General features: G+C 36.9%; 1 protein-coding gene across 1 annotated transcript in view; it reads left to right on the top strand.

Annotated features, from left to right (window-relative positions):
* Window positions 1-10641, top strand: part of IBTK (inhibitor of Bruton tyrosine kinase) — a 40406-nt gene extending 29765 nt beyond the window's left edge. The window contains exons 27-29 of the mRNA XM_072410190.1: window positions 6324-6392; window positions 8951-9083; window positions 10256-10641. Coding sequence (XP_072266291.1) covers window positions 6324-6392; window positions 8951-9083; window positions 10256-10381 — 328 coding nt within the window. The 3' untranslated portion in view covers window positions 10382-10641. The remainder of the gene's footprint in view (window positions 1-6323; window positions 6393-8950; window positions 9084-10255) is intronic.
* The last annotated feature ends 6148 nt before the right edge of the window (window positions 10642-16789 follow it).

Here is a 16789-nt window from a genome sequence, read left to right as displayed (position 1 = left end):
TATATATATATTTATTGCATTATCAAGTAGGGAGACCACAAACTGTGGCCATTTATTCACCAGTATGTAAGTATGTATGTGTTTTTATCAGTATTCATCTTTGATGCTGACACGTTTTCAGGATAGAGAAAATATACTGTTCTTCTTTAAAGATCTCTAAGGGCTTGGTTCTTAGACAGGAATACAAATTTAGGCAATGTGATTACCACAATCATTAATGCAAATTACTACAGAGCCACACGTTGTATTACAACAGCATTTGCCAATCTAAAGAATTTCTTCACATCCATGCTTGCTGTTTCTTTTACAAGCTTACACACTTCTTTCCTTTCAAAGAAAATCTATCTAAAGTGACCAGAAATATAAATAGAATCAGAAAGGGAAAAAGGCTACTTTAGGATTCCAACAACAACAGCCACAAATACCTTTGCATTCCTGAGGCTTTCTTGCCTTTTTTTTTAAATGCATTTCATGAATAACTTATTGTACAAGTTTGCTGTTTTTAATGTCATCTATTGTAGTAGTATAATGGCAAATGCATTATCTGCCATTAATGCTTGCATTCTTGTAATATATATGGAAAATGAAAGTATAAGATAATTTTCTAACTATATTTATGTGCAGCAGCTCTTTGTCATGGACTTTATATAGAGAAAGTTTGAGTGGGCTGTTGCTGCTCTGACACACCATACACTTTATAATGTGTGTATGTATGTATATAATTTTGGGCTGGAGGGAATGGAGGCAACATCAGTGGGTGTATGTTTGGTACTTGTTTGGTATGTTTTGGTGATTCATTCTGAGCTTGGTGTTAAATACAAGGGGAGACCCAAAAGAAACAGGACTGTCCCCCAGGGACCACAAATGCCGGGGGTTTAAGGTCAGTGGTTGTTTTTAAATGCTTTTTTCATTACCCTGTTGAAATTGTGATGTCAGATTTCAGGGAGCAAAGAACCTGTTTGAAATTTTGTTTTCTCCTTGGCAAAACACCAATGTAACCACTGTAGATGATTCAAATGGCCTTCAAAGAAAAAGCTCTGAGTCGGACGAGAGTTTTTAAATGTTTTTCGTGCTTCAAAAAAAATTTAGGCATCAAGATTCAACCCTGTTCTGGATGCCCTTCAAGCAGCCGGAACAACGAGAACAGGTCTTCTGTCAAAATGCACTGCACCGAGCTCCATGTCACTCCTGTAGCTTCTGACAACTCATCAATTGTGTAACGGCGGTCTTCATTAATTCAAAACCTCCCGTACAACTCAGAGTTTTTGATTTGAAAGCCAACTGAATCATTTGTAATGATTTCACATAAGTTCTTTGCTCCCTGAAATTTGACATCACAATTTCGACAGGGTAATGAGAAAAGCGTTTTGAAAACAATCACTGCCTGAGGAGTGAGATCATTTCAGAGAGGCATCTGCCTGGCTACTGACTGGTGAGGGATGAGGGAACAAGCACTAACATTATTATTAAACCCCCTCCACTCACGATCCAGCCACAAGGAGGACAGTCTTGTTTTTTTGTTGGAGTTCCTCCTTGTATGTAAATACTGGGAGTGGGGTGTGAAAATATGTTTTGGGTAAATTATAGTCTAGGAAGAGGAGAATGATGGGTGTCAGACTTCTTAATGCTTAGTGCTGAGGTTCCATGAATCCGAAGGCATTTGGAAATGTATGCAAATCAGCCTGGAAAAGAGGAACTTTGTCAGAATATCTTTCACCTAAGAGACTACAAAATGAGTGAAATAAAAATGTAATACACACAACATAGATCCCTGTATGTTGGAGGTGAAGTATTAATGTAAAACTGGTGTGCTAAGTGTGACTCAGTCATAATCACCATTTTCAACAATCATATGATATTATTTATAAGACAAGTTTATTACAGGTTAAGTCCCATTCACTATGCAAGAAGCCGAACCTCTTTCCTTCTCCAGGATCCAAAATGCTGTGTTCTAACAGAGTTTTAGTTAGGACTAGTGTTATTTGTTCACATCAGAGCTTCTTCTTATTCCATACAAGTCAACAGAAACACATAAGCAGTTTGAAGCAGGCTAATGCAGCTTTAGAATGATCTTGAAAGTCTCTTAAACTAATTTGTAATGCAAAGGAAATATATCTGCAAACAAGCTGTATTTGTCTGTTGACACAAGCCCGGAGACATTGGAGTCCTTCCATTTACTTTTTGAGTCATCATATACCCTAGTGGGTTAACATTAATATTTTCTTACACTTTTTATTTGTTTAAAGATTATATTACAGATGGCATTTAATATAATAGGCACAGAAGGTGAATATATTTAGTTGAGGCCTTTTTTTTATTATCTTGGAAGCAAATAACTAACATTCGTAAAAGGGTTGTTAATGATGTCACACCCATCTCTCTTCAAATTATTTTTCTTAAAGATAATGAAACACATAGTTTCATTCTTTTCCTGAGCATAGTACAGAATAATGATCACCAGGGAGTGCTGTTGCCTAAGTATAAGCCATTGGACTGTAGGTGATTTCAATTTTGAGTCTACGGCTGCTTCTAATAGACTAGTGAATCTGGTAACTGTTTAGAATGCTAACCTACAAAATAGAATTTGTTTCCTGTTCATTGAGGGACACAGGGTGTCTTGTACCTTCTGGTCATACTGCTACCTAATGAGGATTGGCCATTGTCATACAGATTAAAGAAATCAGCCCACGATAACTACCAGCATTCCTACGTTTTCTGCAAGTGATGGAGCAGGATAGATGTCTTTGGTCAGTTTTGCTTATTTATAGTTCCTATTCTTTTTTTCCCCCAATAAAGGACACTGTTTTGACATTTGGATTTTTTATTTGCAGCTATCCAGCATGGCCGTCATCAGCCTGCTCCAATAATGTTGTGGCCAGACCCCACTGAACATTGCTGGGAAGGCCTTGAAGTGATCTTTGGGCACTGGGTTTCTTCTTCCCAGGTCCATTGCTGCTGGCTTTGCCTTAGCACTTCCCCTAATTCCAATGACTGACTTGTGTAAAGGCTAGTAGTGCCTAGAACTAATAGCTACTTCCCTACTAGTTTGTGAGGCACCATAATCCTAGACTTGTGGCTTTGACATTATAATGATTCCTAGAATTTATTTACTGTGCCTTCTTAAGATAGGGTTTTCTATTACATTGGTTCATGCTACCCCATGTTTATTGGATCCATATTGATTTGGTTGTCACTCCAGTTATTTCTTGATAAATTTATCCTTTGAGTTGTAGTTTGCTGGAATAAAATTAGACTGTTTCTGTTTATTGAGAGCTCCAAAGTCCCAATAACCTCTCCAATGCAACCACTCTCTTCTCCTATGGGGGTTGAAAGCACTCGTACATCCTTTTTTTTTTTTTTTAATCAGGCAGGTGGCACCCCCTGTATTGTAGCCATCCAAAAACAGCCGGGTGGTTACTGAAAAATGCCAGGTGGTGCACCCTACTAAAAAATGTCTTTTTTGTTCATGGGCACACAGATCATACCAGACCTGTCATTACCATCTACATCTACTGGCATGAGTAGTTTATAACTTTATGTAATTGGAGATGAAGTATGTTTCCTTATTGTTTTATTGACAAAGTAATCCCAGACAAAACCAGTTTTTCTGGAAAGAGTAAAAGTGTTCCACTTTTCATTTATACACCTAGAACCTGATTAATTTCAGACATAGCTATGTTAACAAATAAAGGGTATCTTGCATGTGTCATACAGGCTAATACAAGTTTGGACATTTGTACAGGTTGTGTGTACTAATGTGTTCTTTTTCTGGCAAAATAACTTTCCATCAGACTTCTAACCGGTTGCTTACTGTAACACTGCGAGAGCTCCTTTGATACATTCTATTTTAATACCTCATTCTTCATTGCTGAAAACTTTAAGCCGATTGTGGCTTGTTATACACTATGAAAAGATATAGTATTTCCAAACCGCTAAGGGAAAAATTCAAAATCGAATTCAGTACACAAAATAAAAGATAAAAATTGCAACTACAGAATAGGTATGTCTTTTTCTTATAAACCCATTCATGGGAAGCTCTGACACTCGTGAATTATGAGAATTATAACCTAAAAGTTTCAAAGCTTTGACTGAACCCAAATCTGTCCAAACCACAGCCTGTCTGGCCTCAAATATAGCCCTTTCCACAGTAAAATGAAGGACTGTGTTTCAGTTCCTAAATTAAACAGAATGAAACTCCAGTAGGAACTTGTATAAACTTACAGTTGAAATAAATGTAAAAATGTTTTAGTTTTAGAATGTCAGTGATTTAATATTTGCTTTATTTAGAGTGCAAAATGAAAATGTGAAATAATATACTAATACAAAACTGATGAGTTCTGAACTCTGTAATTTGGGTTCGATTACATATAATCATATCAGATGGTTGCCGTTTTCTCACTCCATCTTTTCTGTATGGGTGAATGTAAGTGCTGGAGGGTGCACTGCCAATGACAGCAGATTGCAGGCGTTCCTAAAGAGACTTCAGCAAAGCACCACCTGGAGTTATTAAATTGAAAATTACAATAAAATAAAGTTGTTATTCGTGAAATACCATGCTACTACTGCCCTCCTTTAGAAAAGGTTGGTTGTCTTGGTTTTATGCTGAACACTGACTTCAGTGTCTGGAATCAAATTCTCCCATGTGTCAAGAGTTCCTCTTCAGTCCTCAAACAAGTGAGGAACTTGTAGGTAGCAAAATCTTGCAAATAATTGTAATTAGGAACATTATAGTTTTTATTCAAATTTCTGTATTAACTTTTTAAAACAGCATTTCTGCATGTTTTTTATGTAGGAATCTGGATATCTAGGAAAATGTATTTTGTTGTCATTCTGTTAAAGGGGACTTATTTAACTATGCAAACGTTGATTTGCTATTTGTTATTAAATGTATTCGATCCTGGACCAGACCCACTCCAGGTTTGCTGGATCACCCAGCTTCACAGGTGAAAGTGTATTTTCTCCAGCCTTGGAGAACTTTATAAAATCAGGCCCAATGGGTCTGATTTATTAAAACTCTCCAAGACTGGAGAATTTAGATTTTCATCAGTGAACCTGGTTGATCCAGCAAACCTGGCATGGATCTGGTCCAGGATTGAAAACATTTGCTAACATCCAGGTTCACAGATGAAATTGTATCTTCTGCAGCTTTGGAGAGCTTTATTAAATCAGGCCCATTATTGCGAGATCTCACCTCAAATGTAACAATGACATAGCACCCATGTATGTGTACCTACTGCAAATGGCGCAGTGTCTGTAGCAGATAAACTTTTCATTTGACCAGAAATACTAGAATGACTAGGTTGATTACTACAGAGATATCTCATCTTCAACTCATATATTCTATTTTAGGTGGCTTGTAAAGAGCAGGTGATGATAGCATGAGCAAATCCTGTGGTCTAACAGCTCTGCTTGTGTTTTGAGATTCATATAATGGTAATAAATACCTCATATCACTGTTGTTATGCTCTGCCTTTTGTTTCAAGACCTCATTATAGTTGGGTGTGAATAAAATGGTATTATTCATAACACACCACTGAAGTCTGACATCAGCAAATTAAACCTTTTTAGATTAGAGTTGGTAGGTGTTTAAATCTGTTGGCCATTTATATCTGTCTCTTCATTAGGAAATTTCTCTCAAATTTTGTTTTTTTTGGACAGTGTAAAAGTAATAGAATATGAAAGTAAATCTCCCTAGTGGTAACGCTGACAGCAATAAAAACACTGTTTTATAGTGGGGAAGGTCCAGAATCTATCAGATGTTCATTGCTCCAGATGTCTACCTCACCCATACTACAATATTATAGTGTGTTCCTCACCTATGCTTCGATATAAGATTTTTATTGCTCTTTCTGTCCTCATTAAATGATTCCCCTTATGTCTGTTTAGGTCACTGGTCAGACGGAATAGGAAGTTCAATGAATTTGTGCCTTTCTGTCTAAAAGCAATAAAAGCATTTTGCCTTGAGTTGTTTAAAGCTGCCATTATGGACTGTCTTCTAAAATATACTAGCTTGTGCGGATGTTGTTCTGACCCACTGGATTGGATGCTTCTAGCCAATATGCTGATCAGAGGAAAGTTGGATAGTAGCCAAACAACTACTAGCACTTTCAGAAGGATGAAAAAAATGTCTGCATGAAAGACCCCTTAAAAGAAGAGATTACTGCTACCTTTTAACATTAGTGAATTCTAGAGGATGTTGAACGCTTCCGGAAATTCTAATTTATCAGTATAGACATGTTGTGACTACAGGTTTTAATACTAACTTATGAAAAACAAAGAATGTCAGTATTAATTACGGTAGTATTTTCTAATTTCTTCTTCAGGAAACACCCCGAAGCTGTGAATCAGGAAGCTAAGCCTAAATGTGATGTTCCACAGCAAGACAGTTCAAAGTAATGCAATTTTTACCATTTAATTTCTTTGTAACTGATACATATTCACACAAATGTTCCTATTTTTGATTTATTTTATTTATTTATTTATTTTTTAACGATGTATATAATCATTAGGTTAAGCCAAAAATACGAGGGGTTGCTGAGAAGTTCCTGGCTTTGCCCAGAAAGAAGAGAGTTATGAAATAACACATTTATTCAACATATTCCCCTCTGAGACTGATGCACTTGGTGCAGCGTATTAGCAGCTTTTCTAGACCGTTCAAATAAAAGTCCTTTGATTGGGCCGCAAACCAGCTCTCAGCAGCATCTTTGGCGTCAGAAATGTCCTCAAAACGTTGCCCCTTCAGGTGTTTCTTTGAATTCGGGAGCAGATATTAATCCGAAGGGGCCAGGCCAGGTGAGTAGGGGCGATGGGGGACCAATTGGAAACACAGGGTGTTCAATTTGACAGCCACAATGTTGGACGTGTGTGCAGGCGGATTCTCCTGCAAATAAAGGGTCCCTTTGGTCAACTTTCCATGTCGTTTCCTCCTTATTGCCCCCTTCAGCTTGTTCGGGAGGTTAGCATAATACTGTCCAGTGATACTAGAGCCCTGAGGTAGGTATCCACCAACAGAATACCATCTTTGTCCCAGAAAACGGATGCCATGAATATTTTGGCTGATTTCTGGGTTCAGAACTTCTTTGGCCGCGAGGTCCCACTGTGGCCCCATTCCTCTGTCTGTTCCTTTGTTTCAGGATCATAGATATGGAGCCAGGTTTCATCCTCAGTCACTAACCCAGCCAAAAAGTCTTGTGCAGCTTCAAAATGGGCCAAAACGGCTTTGGATGCTTCAACTCATTCCTTCTTCTGATCACAGTTCAAACATTTTGGCACCCACTTCGCTGAAAGCTTGCGCATGTCCAGGATAGTGGTGATAACAAACCCAACTCGCTCCCATGAGATGTCGGGTATCTGGGCTATCTTTTTTGCAGATATTCGCCGGTCTTCAATAATCGGCTCATGGACAGCATCACAGGTTGCTGGGTCAGTTGAGGTTGGGGGGGGCGCCCACTGCGGGGCTCATCTTCAACGGTGAAATGGCCAGTCTTGAAACGAGACATCCAGGTTTTGACAGTGCTGCAGGAAGGACACTTGTCCCCCAGTGTTTGTGACATCTCAGTGTGCATGTCCTTTGCTGACTTTCCCTGGAGAAACAAAAACTTCTCGATGGCCCGTAAGTCCAACGACGTGAATCTTGCTTGTCCCTCTGCCATCACAGCTTCTCACTAAAAAAAAAAAAACAGTTTTAGGAATCCCAAAGACCTGATATTTGCACAGTTACATACTAAGGTATTAGACTGTCATATGCCCCCAGACTCATTTTTATATTTAATCGTGAAGGGGCCAGGAACTTCTCAGCACCCCCTGGTATTGTAATATAACAAATGTTGATCTGTTTTGGGTCTCCCTAATGAACCTTTCTAAAATAATGATATATGTAACACCTGATCTGATCAGATGCAGGCTTTTTGTGCAGTCATTTACTATTTTCTTAAGTGCATTCCTGCAGTAGCTGTTTGACATTACTCACAAGGGGTTTGCTTATGGTGACAACAATGCCTGCGTAATGTGTGTTGAAACAGCCACTTGTAGCCTCTGTTCAAAGTCTGTATGACAAGATGAAAATGCAAGAGCACAAAGAGAAATCAGAGACAGAACATAACTGACACTGTTGCCAATAATATTCATCAGTTTTTCCCATATTGTAGAAACTTTTTAAGCCAATAGAAACACAAGATTTATATAATAAAACTTACTTTATTAAATTCATTAATTATTTATTAAATACCATTAAAATTTTCTGAAATACAAATACACTGATAAAATCATTCATCGAGTGAGCCCAATTTTCTATGCATTTTGCGTACACAAATCTGCTTCTTTTAGGAATAAAGGAGATCTATGATTACAAAAATACACATATTAAATACTCAAATACCATCATTTTGCTGATTACCAAATCATAAATAACAGAACAAAATTACCACTCACATCTAGGTAAATATGGATGTACTTATGTACAAATAGATATGGATTCGTCTTTAAAAATTTTCTCATACTGTTAACCAAGTGAAACCACAGCAATTGTTTCCAGTTATACAAAGGCATTTTTTCCCATTGTAGTGTAAAGGTTTGCCTATTTTCTCAGCAGTCAGAGGTGAATGGGACTGAAAAATGGTTCTATATTGCCCCCATTCCCCCAAGAAAACCATTACCAGTGGGAAAAAGAATATCCAAATTCTGAATCAACATTTTCTAATCAAGTCGATTTTTTTCTACTGATCCATTATAGTTTTTTTTTTTCTATCTGTTTAACTCTCATTAAACACTGGTGATCCAAGCAGTGTTTTTACATGTTGTTGTTACATGTTGCAGTGACATACATATCCAAGATCATTGTATATGGCCTTTTATATCTGATGTGTGTCTTGAGTGTGAAGCACCTTTGAACATTGATGTCAAGCATATCTATCTTTTTTTTTTCTTTTTTTTTTTTTTATAACCTTTGCAGCCCGTGGCTTTTATCATTAAACAAGAACAAACCATCTGTAGTCCCGGTCACTTTTACTGCCATTGTGGAGGAGGAAAAACAACAGGAAGCTGCTCTTATAAGGAGTCGAGAGAAACCTTTGGCACTTATTCAGGTAATATTAAGGAGAACAATATTAGAAATCTACAGTGTTGTGCAGAAAGTGATATTCTGAAATTTTGTTTTTTTGTAACAGAGAGGTTTAAACCCTATGTTAAATTTTTGCTGTCTGTATTTACCGTGGAGAGATTTACAGATTGGGCCTGATTTATTAAAGCTCTCCAAGGCTGGAGAGGATACATTTTTATCAGTGAAGCTGGGTGATCCAGCAAACCTAGAATGAAATTCTTCAAAGTCCTTTGCTATTTGCTAGCAAATGTTTTTAATCCTGGATGGACCAGATCCATCCCAGGTTTGTTAAATCACCCAGCTTCACTGGTGAAAGTGTTTGTTTTAAATAGAAATCATTGTTACGAAGACAGAAAGTGCTTAAAAACCCAAAATGTTACTGCTGTCATGAAGGAAAGAAAGAATCTCCCAATGTCAATTATACTAATGACAGCTGTCTAAAAGAGAAATACCTTTTACTTATTTTTAGGAACTCCTTAGTGTATGGTGTGCTTTTCCACCCACAAATAGAACCATAACGTTGAGCATAGTAATAAGTAGTACAGCTTCTTGTTTAAATGACCTGTGGAGGGGCCATGCTTAATAAGCCCGTGAGTTGTTGATGCTTTTGGAACAAAAACGTTTTACCAAAAAAAGAAGTTTCCATTGACAAGGCCTATGTCCTTTATTAGTATGGCCGAGCCTGGCAACTAAAATAATTTGGTGCCCCTACATTAGCAGTAAACTTGTCAATTTTGGAAGCACTCGCTGCTTTATGGAAAAGGGTTTGTGTAAATCCACACATATTTTATAGTAGGGAAAATTGTGTCCCATTGGGAAGATTTTCCTTAACTTTCTGTCCTGAAGTCTTGGCAGGAAAGAAGTGGAACTGGCTCCAAAGTTGATTGTTTTCAATGGGACAGGTGCTCTTATTGGCAGGTTTGCCCTGAAGTATCAGGATATATAGATGGCGATTTTCTCCAGCAAGCAGCAGCAAAATAAACAAAAAAACATAAACCAAAAAATTTGCATTTTCATTCTTTGCTTTAAATAGCAAGAACATTCTATGGGTAACCTATATGAAGCAAAAAAGAATATATATTTGTATTTATAGTCCTGCATGTAAAGTTCCAGATTTTGTAAATGTTAACAATGACTTTTTCTTAACTTTTCTTTTAGATTGAAGAACGTGCAATCCAGGATCTCTTGGTACATTATCAGGCTATAGATAACCCAGAGGAATATATAATTATTGAACGCTCACCACAAGGGCCAATGGCAGCTCCAATGTGGAACAAGCATTAATTATACGTATATGAATGTCTTGGTGCTTCAAAGATATCCAGGAACCCCTAGTTGTGTTGTGTCCTTTGAAAAGCACATTCACTTTATTTCTCCAAAAATGTTGTTGAAAACACAGAAGGCGCAAGGTTATTTTACAGATATGACTTAAATCTCCTATGTGATGATAATAGATCATTCTCGGTTTATTACAGAGTATTTGGTGTAGAAAACGGATACATTTCTGTTTTAAACAAAATTTCAAATAAACTAGTTTGGAAGCATTTTTTTATTTGTCTTAGAGTAACAAAGATGAGTGGAAATGTATGTAAAGAATAAATGCACTAACTGTAACCCCACCATTGCTCACCACACCTCATACCTGGTGATACTGCCAATCTTTTTCACAATGCATAACTACACTAACCACAGAAACAAGTCAGGTAGCATTCTTGCTTCTTTTCTTAGGACCTATAGAATGATGTGAGTGAGGTGCCATAGTAAGCTTCCCCCCAGCCCTATTTGGTCGAATTGATAGGTAGGGAGTTTACAGGTCTTGTTGGCAAAAGCAGCCAATCATCAGGAGTCCCAACCCAACCCCCCCACCCATCACCACCCCAACATTTTGGATTTCATGGAAAAACTAGGGATTAAGCTGATATGTGTACACCAAAAAAGGCACTAAAGGCATTTAAAAAAAAAAAATATTAAATGTTTAAAGAAGCTGTGCTGAGTGCTGGTATATTTATAGCTTATAGGGTTAAACATTTTTACAGACATCCGCTTTACAATAAGATGTGTGTAATTTCATTCAAATTGGTTTCTGAGTAGTACGCATTGTTCCCTGCTGTAGTCCATTTGAGGCCAAGAAACTATGAAAACAGACTGCCCATAGTGTCCTTTAGTAAGTAGGATTACTAACAGGAAGCCCGATGTGGTTAGATAGATATCTAGGCTCAGCATAAGACCTTTATCTCAAATATCGTTGGCTCTGATAATCTCCTAAACTTTTTACACTGAATTTTGAAAGTTATAAATTTATAATTATCAAACTATAATGTTTTGATACCTGCCTATTTAAACAGTTTGCTGCTACTAAACAAGATTGTCTGCGTACCACTTTCATAAGGTGATGATGTTCTTCCTATTGGAAAAAAAAGCTCTAGGATAAATTTGTATTAAATTAGAAGAGAGATGATGATATATCTTAAGGCATACTCTGCTCGATTGAAACCATATTACAGTTTTAAGTGCTAGAAAATAATGTACTTTTGTCATTGTCAAACTTCACCCATTTCCAAAGATTATAATATTGTAACTCAATATAGTGAAGTTATTAAAGGTCAGGTCTTATTTATTCTTTTGATACTTAAATGTTGGTTAGCTTTATTTCCCCTTTGGTATAATTTTGAGACGCCGGTATTAGACCCATATTGATTTAATCTGCCACTAGAGCTCCCCTCTAAAATTTAGCTTTCAGTATAAATGTAATGTAAGGGTTGTTACATACTAACTCGAGCATTAAAAATACACACATTTTATGCACGTTAAACGTAACTCTTCAGTACCTTGAGAAGCAACACTTTTGTTGAACTTTGAAAGCTCGTCCTGAGCATCAGAGCAGTAGGCCAAGCACAGCATCTTAATAACTTACTAGATGTGTTTGCATTGTGGAGGTTATTATAGGTCAGCCACTTACGTAAGCTCTGTGTTCAATGGAGGCTAAGTAGCGTCAGACACATCTACTGATGATAGTTGTTTTTCCTATAGTATAAGCCTATTGTGAAACAAGGCACACAAAGAAATCTAGTATTCTCCTCATATTTAACTCTTAATTGTTCTGTGGTTACCTTACTAATGCAGAGTTTTTGGTCTATAAATAATTTTTAGACTTCCAATACAAAGATATATAATATAATACCAAAATTATATAAGTCATACTCATTTCATATAGAAAAAAAGTTATTACAGTGTCTAGTAATGATGTGAAGGTCAGAGAAACCCCTCTGTTCTGCAGGGGACCTAAAATTTTATTAAGCTCCCAGAAGTGAGAGTTTCATAAAAAGACTGGGAATTATTTTTTTTAATTATTTTTTGTACATGGACTGTTATTCTGCAGTAATGCAGCAGGAAAAAGGAATTTACCTTTATGGTCAAAAGGACTTTTACTAATACATTTTAAAGGGCCTGTTGTTCACCTCTCAGGGCACTTAAATTATAGGGGGCTTTAGGTGAAGGCACACTAATATCCATAGAAATGTACAATAGAATATTTTGCTCAAGTGCTATGGCTGTACCCAAACCCAAATCATCACCCCTTCACTAACAGCTTTGTGCTCATATGCTGTATTTGATTTTTGCTAAATGTGGCGCTGTGCATTATGGCCAGATATCTCCACTTTAGTTTAATTTGATCAATAGACATTGTTCCTGAAGTATTGTTCATGTGCAACTTTGTAAACCTAAACTGTGCTGCCAAGTTTTTTTTTCTGCACAGACAAAGCTTTCTCCATTTCCAAACTAGTCATACTTGTTTAAACTTTTTCCAATTCTTCCTTCATAAACTTCACCATTTGACATGCTAATTGGGTCCTGTAGAGATGTAGCTCTTGAGACTTTGCAGTGTCTGTGAGCATTGTGTGGTCTTAGTTTGAGGTGATTTGCTGGGACATCCACTTCTGGGAGTATTGGCGATGGTTTTGAAAGTTTTATACTTGTGAATATTGTTTCTCACTATAGAATGATATATTTTCATATTGTTGAGAAATGGCCCTATCAACCTTCCCAGATTAATGGGCAGCAACATTTGCTTTGCATACCAGCGAAAAGAAGAGGCAGTACAGGCAAATGACAGCCCATGTCCTCTCTTGCTGCAGGTATTCTTAGCTGTCGAGTGTGGGAAATGCACTGTCCTACTAGCATGCCAATACAGAAATTTGGTAGCAGGAGCAACCACAGCGTATGGTGGGGGAAAGTGGTATTGAAGTGGTATTGACACACAAATGGTTTAATATTGGCAGCAGCTGTGGAGAAGCAAAGTTGAGGCATTCCAACACATGTTCACTATTCTTTTAGCAGGTATGCTTTTGTATACATGTGACCCTGTAGTGATAAGTGATGAAACAAATACTAAACAAGCGATAAAAAAAAATTCTCATTTCTGTATGAGAGATTTGTCAAACTCTGGCCTGCAAGGTCCTTTTTTTGGCCCCCCAAAGAATTCCTAAAATGAATTACATCTGGCCGAACCCACCCGCTACTCCAATTCCCGGCCTCACTCGTGTCTATAGACCAGCGGCCTATGTGTGGCCCTGCATTGTTGTTCTGTTCTATAGATGCAAATAATGCTGGGAATTGTATTCTCAGCATCACTAGCGTCTTTGGAACAGGGGCCCCTCCCCGCGCCCCTCTCACACATCACAGGCTCCTACAGTAATACATGGTAACTGTAGTTCTGCATGCAAATGATAGAAGCGGCTCAGCAGTTAATTTGAATCTTCTATATCAGGCAGTACCAGCAGCAGGAAAACAATGGGTTAAATCGTCCCAACTATATCTATGATTTTAGTACATAGCTGGGAGGACTTACAGTCAGTATTAGGCTGAGGATCTATTATAGTGTGCTAGAACATGCACAGAGAATCTCCATTCATTTCCATACACATGGCAGGATCCACATGAATCTCTATAATACTACCTCACATCATTATTTTCAATACATGCAATACATAGACATTATTCCTGTACAGCCATCATGTGACACAAAGCCTAGGCAATGATCACATGGTGCCTGACTACCAGGGGCATTGTGTTTGTTTCAATCCATTAGAGACTGCATAGTGTAATATTTAGTGTCAGACAAACTTGTGATGTGAGAGGATGAACAACACGCAGGCTGCATAGATAGATACAAATTGGTCTTTTCAACCCTAAAGTGTGTGTAGGGGTTTGTTTTTGTTAGTTATGGATGAAGTGCTTTTTTCAATAAATTTCAGGTTTGGCCCCTGACTTGGTCTAATTTTTTTAATTTTGGCCCTTGAGTTTGGAGTCAGGGGTGGGTGTATTTGAGTTTGACACCCCTGACCTAAATGCATTCAATGAAAAGCTTTTGATGATGCATTTCATACACTTGCGTCTAAAGTGCTTCTTACACAGTTTCCTAATGTGTAAATAATTTAATGGCCACGTTACAGGTGCACAATAAAGTATTCTGTACAGTGATGACATTTATATTGACCATACTTTTACTGACATTCAATACATGAATGAAGTCCCGGATTCCTTGAAATATAAATCCTATAATCTAACAGACCATACTGGTATACGATATAGATATTTGAATAGGCCTACATATGTGACATTACTGCAGTAGATTATATAGATGAGGTAATTTATCCTAATGACGTTAAAAATCCTATTTAGACAATTTCCAAGGTTTCTGTTTCTACTTTAATAAGCCTTAAATCTTACTTGATATGAAAAGATGTTTACATTGCTCAGAATGTTAACTGCATCTTGTCTTTTCTTCAGTGACCCTATTTAGAACTAAAGTTAGACATACAGTATATATATATTTATATATATATATATATAATAGTTATTAGTGTAGTATTTAGTGTTGTATGACTGTTCAGAGCATCTCATGTGTGTGTTTTTATGCACAAAGATTAGGTGTTTAAGCTGAAAACGCCCAGTATGTTTGCAGTAAAACTAGCATGGCATGTCTGTAGGTAATACCAAGGCTCATGTCACGAAAAATCTGTTTGCCTTCATTACTGAACAGAAGGTTTTTATGCAAACTTAAGACATATCTGACGTTGTTAGGTGGATAAGTGTTTGTCCAGGATTTCTGAACTTTGTAAGACATTTGTGTGTTGAGGAACAGATCTTTTTTTTTTTTTTTTATTTACTCCTTATGAAATAGGAAGCTTTACTTCTGCATAGGGTGTTTAGCTAGCGAATACTAATAACGAAACTGACAAAGAAAAAAATAAAAAGTATTTTTTTCATCATAGGGTAAAAAAAATAGCATAGAATTTTCAGTTGACCAAGGTAATGCTGCCTAATAATATGTTGAGACAAACATCTGTCCAGATTGCATTTATTATAATTATGCACCTGTTCCGACTTACATACAACTTTAACTTAAGAACAAACCTATCTCATATGTAACCCAGGGACTACCTGTAATTGTTTTCAGAGGTGGAAGCTACTTGCATTTTATAGTTAATATATAAATATGTATAATCTATTTGCTTTAAACAATCATTCAAACCATTGTATTGTGGTGGCATTTAGGGAGTTTTATAATGGGTTTGGGTCAACATTCTCTTTTTTTAATTAAATGTATACAATTTAAAACTGATGTTAGTATAATGCATGTATACAAAATCTGTTTCATAAAAAAACTTTTTATACTTGCCAAAGAGTTCCAAAAAGCACTATGGATTCGCTTAAGAGGCAGGATGTTAAAAGCTGCCTGAAACCCAAGACTTCGGATGGTAAGTTGACTTCTATTGTTAAAGAACATGGTTACCCCTCTAAAACGAATACTAATATCTCTCCTAACTGTCCTTAGCTAGGATACATTACCACCTCCCCCCAGCTTCCTACTTACCTCCAAATCTCAGTGGCAACCTCCCCTAGACTTTACATCATATATTCTCTTTATTTACTTAAAAGTGGTCTGCAGGCCATAGATTAGTACTTAATTTCTGAAGGAAGAAAATACCCCTGCTATACAAGTGTGTTAGTGCCAACAGATTAGCTTGGGAGGATGTGTTGTGTGTCTGCTATGACATTAGATTATACAATCAGTTGGTTACAAATGCACGGACATGCACGGACTCCTGACAATTATACTAAACCTATACTTTCCTATGTAGTAGCTCTAATTTCACATCATTGTATTGCAACGGATGAGCACCAATACCAACTTTCACTTGCAGCATCATAGGAAGGGGGTAATTTATTCAGCCAATCTCCAGGAAAATGACTATAAAATATACTTTTACTTTCTTATAGGACAAATAACCTCATTGTAAGCAGAACAGTATTGGGTGTCATAAACCAATATGGTTCTATTGCCAATTATGCTGTATGATTCACTAAATTATGAGAAAACTGTAGAACAAAACATCTTAAAACATAGAGACAGTCTTGCAAGGTTGGTTTGCTCTTCTTCTAAAATAAACCAACCAGTGTTTGCATTAAATTATACAATAAGACAACCTTATAGATATTCAGCTTTCTTGATTTGTTTCTGGCACTTGTTCAATAAAGAAAGTGTTAGATATCAAGCCTTAAAAGTAATGTTGTTAAGTAAATTTCAGACAGGGAGACCAGGAATATTACTTCCAGTCTACCAAACCCTATAAATCAATATTGGTTATTTAAAATATGGGCAACTCATGCATAAGCCGAGCTTGGCAT

Source organism: Pyxicephalus adspersus, chromosome 4, assembly GCF_032062135.1.
Source record: "Pyxicephalus adspersus chromosome 4, UCB_Pads_2.0, whole genome shotgun sequence".
In the NCBI taxonomy this organism is placed as follows: Eukaryota; Metazoa; Chordata; class Amphibia; order Anura; family Pyxicephalidae; genus Pyxicephalus; species Pyxicephalus adspersus.
This window is presented reverse-complemented; position numbering and strand designations above follow the sequence as displayed.